A 17,520-nucleotide genomic window follows, 5' to 3' on the forward strand; every position below is an offset into this window, starting at 1 on the left:
TGTGTGTGTGTGTGTGTGTGTGTGTGTGTGTGTGTGTGTGTGTGTGTGTGTGTGTGTGTGTGTGTGTGTGTGTGTGTGTGTGTGGGGGGGGGGGGGGGTGGGGGGGGGGGGTCGGGGTCCTAAAACAGTGCGCAGGGTTGGCTTTCAGGAAGTTACCTTGGGGGCAGGTAGCCTGGTAGCCTGATTGCGAGTTAATTGAGGAAGATCTCGTATCTCCCATAGGTCATCCCAAACTTGAGTACCGCCGTTCACTTTATTATTGTCATGCATGATGATGGGATGCCTGTCTGACTCACTTGCTTCTCTCCACACACAGTGGAGCTCTCACGCCGACTCGAAGTCTCGACCGTCAGTGACGTTTGCATCACGTGTCTGTCTCTTCACTGGGTACGTACGTCGTATTTTCTTCCACTCTGCCTGCCTGATACCGAGAGCCATTCGAAATAAACAAGAGAAAGGGGCCATTGTGCGACCCTGCTCCAGTGTCACGCTCATCATCCATCGATTAAGAAGGGGGATATACACCTTAGTATAATACATAAACAAATACCAAGTAATGTATCTGTCTTGCTGAAACCGTATCATTTTTTTTTACTTTTCTACCGCTACCATAACAGTTTGGCTTGGACAAAGAGGTGAGTGGGGATTTTACCGTATGCTAAAAAGTGTTTGTCTACCTTTCCAAAGTTGCAGGAGCTATATTAGCCTACCTTTGCGGGCTGCGCTAAGCAGCGTTGGCCAGCTGCATGTCGCTTGCTTAAAATGGCGACAGCAAGGGGGCGATTAGTTTTGGGGGCTTGCCTTTGCTATCACTTTAAATCGGCTCGCGTGTTTGTGAAGATTGAATGTATTCGGGCTGTGAAGTTATTAAGGCTCTCTCCAACTTGAGCGCAGGATCAACATGCGCGCTACATTGTACGAGCTTTCATTTTGAGGAATGCATCAAGCGGCGCTCACAGAGGCGGCTCGTTTTTGTATCGTATGACAAATACCACTATCCATAAGTTTGTATGATTAACCTATACATGATGATAGGTGTGTATATGCCTAATACATATCCATACCCCTTGGATTTAAACCCCCCCCGTCAAAGGCTTCTGCGATACTCTGCGAAACAAGTTTGAAACAATCGCTTTGTATTGTTTTTGTAAATGTTATAAAAATGGTTATTGTTCAATTATCTGCCGATTATTATTTAGTTTTGCCTATCTGTCTTCATGTTGGCGTTACGTACGCAATACAGCCAAGGAGTACCGAGTGATCCTACTCCTAATTGTACTGACCTTTATAATATTTTGACAACTGTGTATGACTGATGTTAAAAGTCCGTTATGCTTTCCATAACACGTTTGTTTATTATGTTTATTTGGTAGACAAGGCTTATACATAGTTTTCCACAGTTAACATAATGTGAATGGATGCTTTGAGTTATTTATCATGTCAACTGTTTCACGAGTGTGACTTAAGGAAGCAAGCCAAAGTTTTAAAAACTACTCGTCTAATATCCTCACACAGAACATCAGCCTAATCATATTATCTATTCATCACTTATTTTCCCTCGGTTTAGGCAAATTAGCAGATTTGTGTTGCGGATTATTTTTTTATATATGTATGTGTGTGTGTGTGTGTGTGTGTGTGTGTGTGTGTGTGTGTGTGTGTGTTTATTTGTCCATGTATATATGTGTTAAATAGCTTGCAGGCTGGATATCCCTTGCCCTGAAAATGGCAAGCAGATGGTCTTTCAACAGGTTTATCTTTATGCCCCCACAGCATTACATCCTGTTATGATGTGGTGGCGTTGATCTGAACTGATGGCTGTTACGTCAACTGACTCAACCTTACTTTCTAGAGCTCTCTCCCGACTCAACCTTACGTCCTAGAAATTTTTTCCTACTCAAGCTTACTTCCTAGAGCCCTCAGCCTACTCATCCTTACTTTCTAGAGCCCCCCGCCTACTCATCCTTGCCTCCTAGAGCCCTCCCCCTACCCATCCTTGCCTCCTAAGGCCCTCTCTCTACTCAACCTTACTTTCCAGATCTTTTTTCCTACTCAACCATACTTCCTAGAGCTCTCTCCCTAATCAACCTTACTTCCTAGAGCTCTCTCCCTAATCAATCTTACTTCCTAGAGCGATCTCCCTACTCAACCTTACCTCCTAGAGCTCTCTCCCTACTCAACCTTGCCTCCTAGAGCTCTCTCCCTACTCAACCTTACTTCCTAGAGCTCTCTCCCTACTCAACCTTGCCTCCTAGAGCTCTCTCCCTCCTCAACCTTACTTCCTAGAGCTCTCGCCCTACTCAACCTTACCTCCTAGAGCTCTCGCCCTACTCAACCTTACTTCCTAGAGCAATCTCCCTACTCAACCTTACCTCCTAGAGCTCTCTCCCTACTCAACCTTACTTCCTAGAGCGATCCTCCTTGGACCTTATGCTTTACACGTCCTCCATCATGCTCACGAGTGTTTTCACAAGCCTCTGATTCATATTTGGTCTGCCACGTTATCGACAGAAAGGGGGGCCAGGGGATGGATTCATTGGCTAACTCAATTGTTTATTGTAGATCCCCATCTTGACCATGATTTAAACTCAGGATGAACTTGCGTCTTAACCCCCGACCTCTTCATTTAAAAATTGGCGTGATAAACAAATAAATCAATAAGTGAATGAATTAATGTTTGCTATTAGTCGGGCGGCCGACTAGCCCCGCTGCATTAACATTTGGTGGTCAGTGGCTGCCTCTGATCTGGTGGCTGGTAAACAGCCTGTGATGTCAGCCATTTTAGGTTGGAACAGCAAGGAGCATGGTGCTCCGCCATTTTTTTCTCCCCCTCCCTCCTCTCTCACCAATCCACTTTTAACGCCTGCGTTGCCAGTGGCCTCAGTAGTGCAGCCTCCTGCAACTCAGGCAGCCATCCGCACAGTGACCTGAGCGGGCTCCGCAGCAGATGGGGGTGGGGTGGGGAGGGGGGTATGGGGGATTGTGTAGCGGCGCGGAGGTTGAGGTTAGACTCTGGTTGCTAGAGTTGGAGAAATGCAATTATCCCTCAGCCAGAAGAATACCAATTTCCGGTTGGTTCCAGGCTAAATATCAAAACAATTGCCTGGTCAGTAGATGTTTCCACTCTGGCGTGTAAAAAAGAAAAGAAAAAGAAAAAGAGAAAATGCTCTAAAAGTGAACTTTAGACCGTGGCCTGTCAGATCGGAGCATGGCTGCTGTCGTGTGTCGTGGCTCCTGGAGATAACGTGTAGGACATCCATAAACAGGTTGGGTTGAGGTCTGCAGATGGCAGAAAATAAACTGATGGCCCTGGCGGGTATCAGAATCACCTTTACTCTCTCGTTCTCCAGAGGGCCTCTGCTGAGGTTTGTGAACCGGCTTGGAGGGGCCAAGCAGGACACTGGCCACGGGCAGATGTGTGGACAAAGTGGAGCACTGTGAGGGAACAGGAAGAGACGCCATCGGCTTTGGCCAATCGCGCGGGACGGTGGCAGCGACCACACCTAGCTGGGAGACATGAACGCCGCATGAGAGGCACTGAAATAGGAGCTGGGCAGGGACTCTCCAATCAGCACTCACTGTGCTGTGTGGAAAAACAAGCCCATCAAGAGCCTGGATGGGGTATGAGGTGTGTGCATGTGTGTATGCACACATGCGTGTATGTGCGTGTTTGTGTGTGTGTGTGTGTGTGGGGGGGGGCTGCGCGCAGTGCCACGCTCGCTTGTGCTTTAGAGAAATGAGCTGGTGGGAGAGAGGGGGTAGGAGGTGGTTGCCATGGGGACAGTAACACACCAGTGGCGCTGCCGACCTGTCTCGCTGGGCCCAACTTGCTCAGAGGGGAGTGGAAAGGGGGGGAGGAGGGGGGGTTGAGGTGCTGTGCTGTGGGGGAGAGGAAACAGAAGAATTGGATAAGTTGGAACACAAAAATCGTCCGTTTGTCACACCGTACCCGTACCATTTGTGGAAGACTGATGCACGTCGTTCGGACGTCAGAACAGCCAGAACGATCGTGATTCAGGATCTACAAAGAGTCTTGTTGTGGGTGCGTTCAGGTAGACTCTGAGTAAGCTAGACTAATCGGAGGCCCTCCGGATGTGTGTGTGTGTGTTTCAGGGAGAGGGAGTGACTATGAAGGCTATTATTGGCCTCGCACACAGAGGATATAGCCTCGGCCTAGACTAAAGTCAGGCCAAGGGATGAAGGAAGGTGGAGCACTGGCAATTCAGGGACATTGCTTGGACATGATTTCAAAACAGGACTTGGCTATTCTGTTTGGATGTCATTGAGTCTCTCTCTCTCTCTCTCTCTCTCTCTCTCTCTCTCTCTCTCTCTCTCTCTCTCTCTCTCTCTCTCTCTCTCTCTCTCTCTCTCTCTCTCTCTCTCTCTCTCTCTCTCTCTCTCTCTCTCTCTCTCTCTCTCTCTCTCTCTCTCTCTCTCTCTCTCTCTCTCTCTCTCTCTCTCTCTCTCTCTCTTCCCCCCCCCTTCGCTGTCTCTCTCTCTCTGTCTCATACACAGTAAAAAATGGCCGCCACAGTGCTTCGGTAAACAAGCCTCACACAGGCATGCAAGTACCCACCCCCGCACGCCACGCACACGCACACAAACACATACATAGACAAACATGAATGTACGAACACACACACACACTCAATGTCTCCCCCTTTATTCACAGGAAACCCGCGTTTGCAAGCTCTGACGCATTTAACAGGCGTGCAGAAGCTCTGTTGCCATATGGTCAGTGAAAGCGTAATATTTCTGACCTTAATTCGGCTTGGGCTATTGCCGTCACACCAAGGAGCCAAAGACTCTCTCAAACGCCCGGTGTTGTTGCATCAAGCCTAACCCACCTCAAAGGCCTTATTTTTTATTATGATTATGAAGTCCTTCACAATTGCCCAACTTATTTTTCTCAGCCTCTGCGTCTTGTCGTCCTCTTTTCGACACGTTTCGCTCGTCACCGCTTCTCTTTTTCTGAGGGATGCGTAACTTTTCCCTAACTTTTTTGAAATAATCTTTTAAGCTTTTATTCACACGAGGAGCTCTATGGGGTGGGGATCCTTAGCGTAGGCGTTGGGAAGCGGTTACAGTTAACAGTTACATTCCCCCCCCCCCCCCACCCAACCCCGTTGTCGTCGTCTTGAATACCACGACTACTGCTCGGGCTTATCCAGATGTCCGCAAGGAGAACACCGTAGACGGCGCCAATGTAGATTGCGTTCAGGGTGGGTATTCCTCGTGCTAGCGGTGGCGACATGCGTGGCGCTATTTAAACGTGGTCACCCGTGCACACATTTGTAGCCCAGGCGTTGAAGCCCTCAGCACTCGGGTCGTGTCCAGTGGCTAGAGAGCCCGGCTGGAACATTCCAGACTTCGCAGTGCAGCGAAGGAAGGGAGGGGGGAGGGAGGGAGGCAGGGAGGGAGGGAGGGAGGGAGCGTGGAGCATTGGGGGAACGACTCTGATTGTAGTGCAGAGCAAGAGTTGTGTGTTGTAGAGCGGGGGTTGGTAGGGAGGGTGGTATCAGAAAATTCCTTGCAGAAACACCTCAGTGCTTCCTCCGCGACTGTTAACACCCCTTCTTTCTCTGCCTCCCTCTCTTCCTCCCTCGCTCTGGTCTCACCCCAACGCGGCTGCCCATCCCCCATCTCTCTCTCTCTCTCTCTCTCTCTCTCTCTCTCTCTCTCTCTCTCTCTCTCTCTCTCTCTCTCTCTCTCTCTCTCTCTCTCTCTCTCTCTCTCTCTCTCTCGTGTCATCCCCCTACCCCACCCTGCAGACCCACGTGATGGATGGCTGGGACTGCCCACCCATAAGCCTTTGTGTTTTGGTCATGTGACCAGCCTGCCTTGGCAGAGCTGTGCCCCCTGATGCAGAACTGAATGGCAGGGGGTGTAGGAGGGGAGCACAACAGCCCGAGCCAAGGGCAGTTACACTCCCTGGGGGGTGAGGAGGGGGAACATGGGGCATCACGTTCCCCTTCACAGTGGCCAACTCAGTTTGCCTGTTAACCCCTCGCACGCCCACGGCACACACAGAGCTCTACCGTTGGCGACAGAAAAGCTGCAGAAAGATGTTGCTCAGCAGTGTTTTCAGGGTTCAGACAACCGCCGCCAATGACGACCAATGTCGAAATGGGGTTCTGTCACTTTGTGGCGTTTTTGTTTCACAACTTCTGCAACGCGGTTTAGCCGGGCTGCGGGCCTGCGTCGGCGGACCAACTTAATATCGGTACCGTCAGAACTCTTATCAGCGCTCCAGGAGAAACTCCGGATGCTAGCGTCGCCTCGGCGGTGTCACTGGGCGTCGGACTCAATCCAGTTGCGCGAGGGGTTAACTGAGCTAATGCACCGTGACCTTTCTCTGGCGAGGCTCGCCTGCGTGTGGGCGTGCACCAGAGTGGGAGCGGGAAGGCAGCGGAGCGGGGCCCGGAGCTGGGTGGAACAAGAACTGGGTTACTGCGAGATGGCGTTGACCTATATCACTCATCGCACAGGCGATGGCGAAGCTTTGGCGAGAGCTGAGCCTCGGCCAGATTATCTAGGCTAGACGTAAGCAAAGCAGTCTGACTCGTGTTGGGGAATGGTCGTGCTGGATCACGCTGTGCCGGTACTGTGTGGTCGGTCGTCATCGTCGTTGTTGTTGTTGATGTGGCCGCTGAAGTCACGCAGGCATCAAGGTATTCCAGGAAAGCGGAGGTTAGACCAGCAGGCGTTGGAGGCTCAGCGTCAGCCGGGTGCAGTATCATTGCCCTGCGCTTCCAACGCCACCGTATTAAGGTCTTCGCAAGCAGTGTTGGTGGTTGGAGAAGGGTGGGGTGGCTGAGGGGAGGTGAGGGGGGGGGTGTTCTACTCCACACAGGAAGCGGCACCATTTTGTGTGGCGGAGGCAAGGGATTCGGGGTAAAGGTGACTCACGCCGGCTCTGATTCTGATCATTCCAGACCGCGTGCTCATCCACACCTCAACGTCGTAATTAGTGGTCAGCTTTTTAAAGTCACACCTTCTCAGGACGCCCGTTCACCTGAACCAGACGAGTTGGCTGGCTCTCTCGCTCCCTCGCCACCGTCTTCTCATGAAGCCAGTGTTCCGGTTGCAAAACATGGCGTGTATTTTTACTATGTGGAACCGGGGAGGTTTGCATAAAATAGAATGATGGTGAGCCTCCGCTGTGGGGGTGTGTTTGAACGAGGGGAAGTGAGAGAGGAAAGGAGTCATGGGGGAGGGGTAGGAAAGGGGTAGACAGGAGCTCTCCCAAAAAGCCCTTAGTGAGGGAGCAGGCTGAGCTTGAATACCCTCATAAAAGAGATAGCCGTGAGTTTCTCGGACCGGGGAGGTGAGGAGAAAGAAGGGATTTTTTATTGGAGAGGAGCAAGCGGTGCTGAGACTACGGGGGGTTTAAGTGGCCTCTGGACCTTACACACATATTTTTTTTTGAAAGGGGCGGAGCGGGGGGGGGTGTATTTAACCTAAAGGACAGAAAGTTGTGTGAGTGCTTGAGTGCTGCTCCGCTGGGAAAGCATAGGGTAGGGCACGTCTCTTGTTGTTTGACGCTCCGATCATCTCTTCTCCTGTGTTCACAACTTTACCTTGTATGTCTTTGTGTATGAGGAATCCAGCCTTACAGGTGTGGGCTAACGCTGTGCTGCTGTAGGACTCTGACATTTTCCTGTTTTTGTTTCCAGTTCTCCTTTGAAGTTGTACTGAGGACCACGAAGGGGGCCGGCCTCCGAGAGCTATGGACATTGTCCAGAGTCCCCCCCCCCCCATGGCTGGCCCATAGGCAACCGGGAAGCAACCAGCTAGCGCGTCACCCTCCGCTCACAGCGACGACCAAACCAGCCCCCGACCCGCCGTCGCCATGGCGAGCAAGAGGAAGTCCACCGTCCCGTGCATGATCCCCACCAAGCGCGTGCACCTCCGGGAGGAGCTGGAGCAAGAGCCCCCCGTCCTGGTCCGTCAGGCCTGGGGCTCCGCGGGGGGCCGGCACAGCCCCCTAGACCACGGGGGGGAGGGCGGCAAGCAGGAGGTGGGGGAAGGGGCCGGCACCTACACCTGCAGGCCCTGTAACTTTGAGACCCACGACCTGAACCTCTTCCTGGACCACGTCTACAGCGGGCACCCGGACTTCCGCGCCGACCCCAGCTTCCTGTGCGTGGACTGCGGCGCGTCGGCGCCAAAGTTCGAGGGGCTGGCGCTCCACAACGCCCGCGTCCACCCCAGCACGATGAACACCACCCTGCAGCTGCGGAGGAGGGAGCGCCGGGTGGTGGTGGAGCAGAACCTGGTGGTCGAGCCGGACGCGGCGAGGGACTCTGAGATCTCCATCACCAAGACCCCCATCATGAGGAGGCTGAAGGGGAGGTCCGAGGCCAAGCGGATCGTGGTGTCCCACGCGGGCTCGGACGACTCCTCCTCCTCGGACACCGTCACCGTCTCGTCCTCGAGGCTGGTGGAGAGGAAAGACACTCCAACCGTGACGGTCACCCACGTCCCCACCATCGTTCACAACGGCGTCACCAAGGTGTCCCTGCCCTCGGCCATCCAGATAGTCAACGGCTCGGGGTCGCTGCCCATGCTGAAGACGGCCATCACGCAGGTCGGTCTCCATACCCTACCTACCTTCATGGGTCCTTTTCTCTCCTTGCGTTGATTTAAAGATTTAAAACGGCCCTTTCACCGACTCTCTTTTGAAGGTGGTGTCAGTGGTGCAGAACAGAACCTTTCACCAGTCTTCCCCCATCACGGTGTCTTCGGGCTCGTCCAACTCTTCCTCGGCTTCTTCTAAAAACCTTCCCAAGGTGTCCCCGTTGTTCTCAATTTGTTTTTAAATGTGTGACTCGATTTTTCTCTATTAATCATTTTAATGATTACGATGATTGACGATGTGTTAATGTTTTTTGCTAAATGATGAGTAGTTGTCTCTTAATGTGTTCCTCTATTCAAACAGTTTGTCAAACAATGTTTATTTGACTATGTATGATCGTCATCTCATGGTTATTTTCCCAACTGACTTTGTGTCCAGGTCATGATTCCTCTGAGCAGCATCCCCACCTACAGCGCCTCCATGGACTCCTCGCCCTACCTCAAGACCTCCTTCAGCAAGTTCTCGTACCCCACCAAGGCGGAGCTCTGCTACCTGACCGTGGTCACCAAGTTCCCGGAGGAGCAGATCAAGATCTGGTTCACCGCCCAGCGGCTGAAGCAAGGCATCAGCTGGTCCCCCGAGGAGATCGAGGACGCCAGGAGGAAGATGTTCAACACCATCATACAGACGGCGCCCTCCGGCTCCAACCACCAGCGGCAGACCTCCAACCAGCACACCATCACCGTCCTGCCCGCCACGGGGATCCCCCACATCCTGCAGGGCTCCCTGGTCAGCCAGGGCGGCGTGATCGTCACCCAGCCCGTCATGGCAAACGGTTTCCAAGTCAGCGGCCCGCCCATATCCCTGGCGGTGACGCCCAAGCCCCAGGCGACGGCCCGGCCCATGATGCAGGCCCGGCCCGCGGCCGCCCTAGTGGCGGACAAGGGGATCAGCATGGTGGTGGGGACGGTGGGCAGCAGCAGTAACGGGAGCAACGTGATCATCAACAGCAGTAGGAGCCTCGTAGGGGGAGCTACCAGTATTATCAGCAGTTTCAGCGGGAGTAACGGGATCCGTAGCAGCACCGCCGCGAGCGGTCAGGCGAGCGTCATCAACCTGAGCCTCGGCAACAGCAACCATGGCAACACCAACGGCAAGATCAACATCGTCAACGGCAAAGTGAGCCGTGCCGCTGTCGACGCGATCAACGGCAAGAGCAACGGTGCCGTCGACTCGGCCAAAAGCAGCAGCAACAGCGGGGGCGGCGACATTAAGAAGGTTCAGGTTATCCAAGCCAGTGCTGTCAAGAGCGCCGCTGCAAACAGGCCGAGCACTGATGTCAAAAACCCCACGGACAGCAAGGGCGCCGACGGCGGCAACAGCGGCGCAAACAAATGCATCGCCAGCGCCATCGTCGCCCCGACGAGCGTCTCCATGCAGGCGGTCTCCACGGCGACCGGCTCCCCCTCGGCCCTAAAAGCGGAGGCCGCCTCCTCCTCCCCGGCCTCCAAGTCCGCCTCCCCCTCCCCCGCCTTCCACCCGAGCGGCGCGCCGGGCTCCCGCACGCCCAACGCCCTGCTGGACGCCAGCTGCAGCAAGGCCAAGAAGTCCCAGGAGCAGCTGAACGCGCTGAAGGACAGCTTCGTGGTCAACCAGTTCCCCGACAACGACGAGGTGGACCGGCTCATCTCGCTGACCGGCCTCACGGTTCGAGAGGTGCGAAAGTGGTTCAGCGACCGCCGCTACCACTTCCGCAACCTCAAGGGGTCCCGCACCAGCGCGGGGGCAGGAGGAGGGGGAGACGGCGGCGGTAAGAAGGGGGGTACACCCGGAGCTGGGGGCGCGGCGGGCGGGGGCGGCGGCGGCGGCGGCGGTGACTTGGACGTTCCCGATGGCAACGCCGGCGCCAGAACCCCCCAGCAGGCCTCGGCACCGCTGAGCCCCAGTCCCTCGCAGACCCCCACGTCCCCCACCACGCCGTCCCGCCGGACCCCCAGACCGCCCTCTCCAGACTTCACCGCCATTCGCTACAAAGAGCGAGAGCCTCACCAGGTGAGAGATGTTGTCTGTGTCGCATTGCAGAACAGGAAGAACAGGAATGTAAAACGTTTGTATAACAAACAAATCATTTTATGTATTTATTTATTTATTTATTTATTCATAAGAGTCACTACATTATAAATTACATTTGATGCAAGATTTCTGAGCATGAAGGGTTGAGAAAATGCGAGGTTGAACTTGGCACTTGATACAGTCCCAACACATAAAACATCAAGTCTGGTATTTTGGATGAGCGAAGACCCTGTCAAAGCGCTCTGCGTCTCACCCTTTGCGACGCCGTGAGTCAGCCCTGTGCTCTGTCCCCCCCTCAGCTCAAGGCTCTGGAGGCCAGCTTCGCCCAGGAGGCGGAGCCCTCCGGGGAGGAGGTGGACCGGCTGCGGGCCGAGACCAAGATGACCCGGCGCGAGATCCACGGCTGGTTCGCCGAGAAGAGGAAGAAGGTGGCTGCCGAGCGCAAGCGGGAGGAGGCGGAGCGGGCGGCGAGGGGCGCCGCCGACGACACGGAGCCCAAGGAGGGCGCCGACGGGATGACCGCCGCCAACGGCGTGCGGCGAGAGGAGGCCGAGGACAAACAGAAGGAGGACGGCCTGGGGGAGCCCAAGGTCAACCCCATCAAGATCAACCTGAAGATGCTCAAGGTGACCGAGGCCAACGGCAAGCCCGAGAGCGAGGGCTCGGAGGCGGCCGGCGTTCCTCCTCTCCCCGCCGGAGCCTCGCCCTCGCCCTCCCCGGCCCTCCCCTCATCCGCCACCACTAAACAGCCTCAATCCCAGTCCCCGAGACCCTTGGCCTCGGCCGGCACCACCACCACCACCACCGCGGCGGGCGCCATCATGCCTAAACCCTCCCCTCTCCGGGGCAAAAAGACAGCGGAGCAGCTACACCTCCTGAAGCAGGTGTACGCCCGCACCCAGTGGCCCAGCGCCCCCCAGTACGACGAGCTGATCAAGGGCACTGCGCTGCTGCGGCCCGAGGTGGTGCGCTGGTTTGGGGACTGCCGCTACGTGCAGAAGAACGGGCAGCTCAAGTGGCTGGAGGCCTACCAGAGCATGGTGCTGGAGGAGGACCTCCAGAAGGACAGTGCGCAGACCCTGCAGACCCACCTGGACGCCCACGGAGGCCTGGAGGACCCACAGGTAGGGCCGCCATGCAGGTTTAGACACAGCTCCGTCCAGAACACACACACACACACAGGCAGTTCTGTAGTGGATTGCACTGTATGGAGGTACTATAGAGGTGAACTGTAGAAAATCATGTCATGATTGATCTGCTGCTACTGCTGCCAGTCTATTAAGATGTTATCATCGGAATCGATTTTTTGCTTTGCTGTACTTTATCTTGAATACTACTCATTCATAGAACCACTCACTTATTTTCTGCGTAGGAAGATGCCTCAAATTTTTTGATTTACTTCCATTTTCAAATGAATCCTCTGTTGCAATGATTTACCGGTTAAGTTCTCTGCCAGGATGCATAACTCTGACCACAGGGTTCGCTTTAAAGAAAACAAGACTCATCTTGGCCAATATCTTCTTCTTTCTGAATGACTATATCTCCACAAGTCTGGTTTCAGGCAACCAGACTTTAGTTGTCATAAATTATATTGCTATTATTATTATTTTTATCTTTTAATGGTGACGGCAATCTTTCTTTTAATATTTAAACATCACATTCTCTTAACAATTGATAAATGTTGCTTGTTAAATCATGCAAATCAAAAAAAAGAAATCTCATAGAAGACCACTCGATTGCGTCTACCCAATGCAATAAGTAAATTTATTAAAAAATGTGTTATTGCACAATGGATAGCGATAATTGTAACATCTACTTATGTGTTGTGGAATAATTTAATTAAATAAACCTTTGAATTATTGATATTGCAAAACATTACACTATAACAACTGCAAACCAAACTTTTTATATTTGGATTCTGCTAGATGCTAGATTGATACCAGATTGAGTTCCTTGTTAATTACTACTTGCTTTCGAGAAAATACTGCTTCCTCGAAAGATAATCAAACAAGGTGTTACTCGTAATTATTGGAGCCTCCCTCTGTAGTTTCAAAAACCTCACCTATCCACATCTTAACCTTTTTAAAGTTTACTGCTTTTTTGTTGTAAATACGTCACAAACCATAGTGTAAGAGCCATTACCATACCAATAAGGGTAAGTGTCCTGTGATTTAACTGATCATTTCCTTCGGCCCCCTGCCAGGTGAAGGAGCTCTCCCAGGCCAGCGGCCTCACAGAGGACCTGGTGCGCTACTGGTTCTCCACCAAGACCACCCCTCTCCCGCCTCCCCCACAAGCCCAGGCAGAGGCCGCGGCTCCGGACAGGACGGGGCACGTTTCACCAGGGACGGCCGCAGCAACGGAAACGCACGAGAAACCAGAGAGAACCGGAGCCTCCGAGTCCCCGCCGCTGAAAGCCCCGGGGGAGAGTGAGGAGCCGAAGGCTGACGGAGGAACAAAGGAGGTGGAGGAGGAGGAGGAGGAGGAGAAGGAGAAGGAGGAGGAGAGCAGTGAGCCGACGCCTTCTAAAGGTATGGCGGCCTCTCTGGGCTAATTAACTTTGATATGTGCTCCGTAGCGGCTTAATATTTCCCCACGCAAAATGCCCACAAGCTTATGTTTCCGTGTTGTTTTTGTTCTTGCTACAGGAACAGATTGAAGCTGGGTTGGGGGGCGTCTACGATGCAGGTGGTCTGTTCATAGTAGGGGCAGAAGACAGCAGATGTGATTGTAACAAGATCACTGGGTACGCACCCCGGAGCCCCGCCCAGAAACCCCTTCTCCCCACCATGTGGAACGGACACTCTAGTGACTATAGCCCCCCTCCTGTACAGCTGACCCCCACCGACCATCCACCACCACCACCCCTGGTCGCCTGTACGTTCACACCTTGCACGTTTTCTACTGTCCTCCGAGCCGCCATTTTCCCTTTTTCCAAGGAGGATCCTGTGAGGGACAAGTGAAGGGAGGGAGGGGGTGGGGGGGAGGGAGGGAGGGGATTGGCTGAGGGGGTGGGGAGTACTGGCTGTGTTTGTTCCGCCTGCCTGCAGCCATGGCTGAACTAGGGGCGGGGGGGGGGGGGTAGGGGCGGGTGCAGTCGGGACTGACTTGCCGGGCCGGGGGTGTTACAAAGCCTATACAGTCGGCGGACATCAGCCAAGTCTACCCCGGGCCGTAGAGCTGTTGGCGTACTTAGAGAGAGACCTTTTTGTTGGGGGGTTTGAAACTCAAAACTGCACAGCTCTTTCAAAGGAAGGTGCTTGCCCAGGCCTTAACATGTAAAATTACCCCTATTTTTTTTCTTTCATCCGTGTCTTAACCACACAATTTCCGTTCTGCAACAATGCACACATCCACTTTGGTTGATTTTGCTTACAGCTTACCTTGATTGTGTTGGGGAAGCTGTTTGCACTGCATCATGGGATATCAATACACTGCTGATGTTTATTCGACTGTTCGGTTTATAAATTTAGCATAAATCTGTTCACTTGCTTTTCGGTACTTTGTTGTCCAGGCCCATCTGCTTAAAGTGGACATGTAACGGTTAGATAAAGTAGGGGAAAAAAGGCTGGAATTGTGTCAGTAAGCACCCTAGTCTGTTAACAGAATGCAACACAAGGAGTTGGGACTGAAACGTTTGTTTATTAGCATCAAGTGCTTCTTTGCGTCACGGACGTGTACCTATGTATGTTTTTATGGAACTTTCTTATGTAATAAATCCAACTGTAAAAGAACTTTGAATCTTTACGGGAGTTCCTAGGCCTGATGTACTTTTTACAGATATTTGCAGAATAAACTAAATGGAACAATGCTTTGTTTGAATTGTAGGTGTACAGCCACCATTAGAGGGAGCAAGACCAATATCAATATCATAATTACCAGCCAATTGAGCTAGGCATACCTGTATCCTACCATTTCAATTTGCCTTTTGATCCAGACGTTATCAAACTATGATCAGGACTCATGTTTTTCTGTTCCCGTTATAATCCAATTTAAGCTGGTGGCTAAACTGCAGATCCCAATGTGTGTGCAGGTGTGTCACACCAAAAAAAAAAAAATTAACCTTAGTTGAATAAGTACTTTATTTAATGTTCAGGCTTGAATACGTTTCATATGAAAAAGGCAAAAAAATTAAAATGAATACTTTTCTCCATAGCTTAGGCACGTTAAAAGCAAAAAGGCGTTTGCAAATGAGACAAGTCGGTTACAAAAAATTCTGACCAACAAAACATGTCACTGGGTTCCACTACATGATTAATGTGGCAAAACAGGTGAGCATGGACACACGCAGACAGGCACATTGACATCAGCCGGCCGCTCGGCCGCAGGAGCGTTGCAGCATTGGAGGGAAACATCGCAGCAACACACATCAGTCACCAGATCAAGGGGGCAGGGGGATTGTATCAGGGTGCGAATGCTTTGTGTTCAAACTAATTCTTGAAACCTTGGGCATTAGTAGGCAATTATGCCCTTTAACTAGTTCTTACCATTATGGCTTTGGAGTTCTGAATATAAATACTGAGTTAGCATATTATCAATTAACAATTTGATGCACATATACAGCCAAGGAGGGAGATCGGGGATGAAGAGATGACAAAAGCTGTTAATTCACACAAGCGTTTCTCAAAGTTTACTTAAAGGTGACAAGACTATGCAACAAGTATAGTCTTGCCCCAGCATAGTCTTGTTTCTCAAGACTTGGTACAACACTGCTGCAAGTTATAAAGCTTCTTCCTCCAAACTCGCATTTTAAAATATGGATGCAATGATCTAAAAAAGGTTAAGTTCAGAAGGATCAACGCTAGACTGATTGTTAGCCTCGAGTGTCTGGAAGCAAAACACTCAACTTCAACGGAAACATTTCATAAAAATCATAAAACGTATTTAACAGTGTTTGGGGAATGCATTTTTACTGTCACATTAACACATTTTAAAACCAACTCTGAAATTAAATATCCTCCAAATGCAGTGCAGAAAATACATAAAACTATACAGGACGACATGAGGCTTTCTGCTTCGTACTGGCAAAACCTATTAAGCCATTTATCAATTAGCATTCTGTTCGAGATTAAAACATGACCAAACATGAACACCAATGTGACGAGAAGCTCCAACTGTACACAACAGACCACAGAATCACTTTGGAGACGATCTTTAAAAAACAAAATCCAAAACATTTCCATCGGCAACTAAATCTAAATCCAATGAGAAGTTGTGTTTTGCATCATCGGTTCTATGGCTTTAACTGTTATAGGGAATGTTTAGTACAATGAGGGGGAAAAAGAGGGTGAATATACCAATTCATAATACTTCACAATTAAGTCAGACATTCCCGAAAAATAAAATAAAACTAAACAATGGGAATGCAAGGCTGCCAAAGAAACAGAACATTTGTAAGATGCGATTTTAGCTTTAATAGTCAACATCGAACATAAAAAAAAATATCCAATGTTTTGGGATGTTTACCTTTAGATATTGAACGGCCGATATGAGTAAAAAAAATAATGGTTTAAAAGTGCTGCAAAACGACTCTGGTCAAAGGACATTGGTACGGTTAATAAAAGAATCAGGATGATGCAGCCGCGACGCAACACAACCAGGCAACCTCCCGGTGATTCCACAAGGACAGGATGCAGGATGTCTGTGTGTGTGTGTTTGTGTGCGAGTGAGAAAGTGTGTGTGAACACGTGTGAAATTGGCAACATAGGTGCTTCCATAATACGTTGGAATAACACTATTAAAAATAGCCATAGAGAGCCCTCGTGTTTTGCGCATATACAGCAAAAAAAAAAAAAAAAGTCACATTATGAATGCTTAAAAGTTTAAATAATGACAATTATAATCATAATTATAATTTGAAGACAAAGACGGGAGCTCTTGGAGAGCAGGTCAGCCTCCTAGCCCGCTGACATCAGGAATAAATATATATACTTGTCTATGCCAGCCGTAACCGGGGGTAACCGGCGCCAACAGATTTGTACAGCTCTCTTCGCCCTCTGCGTCGCCGCTAATTAAAGGGGCACCGCCAGAGTCACGTCTGAGGAAGAGAAACACAAAAAAAAAAGGAGAAACGACAGCTACAATGGGGCTGGAATGGTGCGTCAGCCGTAGTCCATTTAGTCATTTTTGTTCTCATGTTGTTGACATCCGTTGCTTCATCCTGTCCTCCTCCCCGCCCCCCCCCCCCCTCCCGCCTCGTCACCCCCCCTGCTTCCTCTTCGTCACCGAGCCCCGCGCTCTGCAGGCAGGTGAAGGCAGCCCGCTGAGGAGGAGGAGGAGGGAGAGGGGGTGGGGGGAGGGCGTGGGGTGATGTCCGAGACTGGGAGGGCGAGGGTGGGGGAAATAGTGTGTGTGGGGAGGGGATGGGAGGGCAAGGTGGGAGGGGGAGGAAAAGCGAGGTAGGGAGAGCTGCCACAAATGTAGGCCAGAGCGAGCGGCGATGATGGTGGTGGTAGAGGAGGAGGAGGAGGCGTTTCCATGGAAACAGTCTTCACAGCAGTCGGTGACATCATCGGTACGGTGGAGAGTGGCCCGGGAAGATCAGGGTGGGGACGATAAGTAGTTGGTGGTGGATGGGAGGGCGGGGGTTTGGGGAGGAGGGCGGGGGGAGGGCTGTCATGGAAACGTGTCTCGATTGGCCAGGCCCCTACACGCGGTTCTCTCCGCCCACCCGAGTCCTCCGCATCCTGGGGTTGGGACAAAGGGAGAGAAGAGCTCCACATTAAAAGAAGCTTGGGAGTGGGGGCGGCCGGCTTCACAACACAGGGGCCGGTTCCATGCAGACGTTTTGGGGGGTCCGCGGGTTTGGACCCGACCGCAGCGTCGTCAATCGTACGCAGAGAACACAGAACCCATGTGTGGTGTTCGTGCCC

The 17,520-nt window shown here is 51.7% G+C and overlaps 2 protein-coding genes across 3 annotated transcripts in view; one reads left to right on the forward strand and one right to left on the reverse strand.

Moving 5' to 3' along the window:
* The first annotated feature begins 181 nt into the window (after positions 1 to 181).
* On the forward strand, positions 182 to 14,459 carry zhx3b (zinc fingers and homeoboxes 3b). 2 transcript variants are annotated; one of them, XM_030359158.1, is made up of 7 exons: positions 182 to 387; positions 7,674 to 8,587; positions 8,685 to 8,789; positions 9,014 to 10,627; positions 10,948 to 11,772; positions 12,852 to 13,179; positions 13,297 to 14,459. In XM_030359158.1, exons 2-7 carry the CDS (start codon positions 7,850 to 7,852, stop codon positions 13,305 to 13,307), a joined length of 3,621 nt encoding a protein of 1,206 aa, XP_030215018.1. In that variant the 5' UTR covers positions 182 to 387; positions 7,674 to 7,849; the 3' UTR covers positions 13,308 to 14,459. The 2 variants fall into 2 exon arrangements, with proteins under 2 accessions (XP_030215018.1, XP_030215010.1); XM_030359150.1 differs by having other exon boundaries at positions 385 to 635.
* Positions 14,460 to 14,711: 252 nt separating this feature from the next.
* The window catches only part of plcg1 (phospholipase C, gamma 1), a 31,379-nt gene continuing 28,570 nt past the window's right edge, over positions 14,712 to 17,520 (reverse strand). The window contains exon 33 of the mRNA XM_030359138.1: positions 14,712 to 17,334. Coding sequence (XP_030214998.1) covers positions 17,295 to 17,334 — 40 coding nt within the window. The 3' untranslated portion in view covers positions 14,712 to 17,294. The remainder of the gene's footprint in view (positions 17,335 to 17,520) is intronic.

Source organism: Gadus morhua, chromosome 1, assembly GCF_902167405.1.
Source record: "Gadus morhua chromosome 1, gadMor3.0, whole genome shotgun sequence".
Classification (NCBI taxonomy): domain Eukaryota; kingdom Metazoa; phylum Chordata; class Actinopteri; order Gadiformes; family Gadidae; genus Gadus; species Gadus morhua.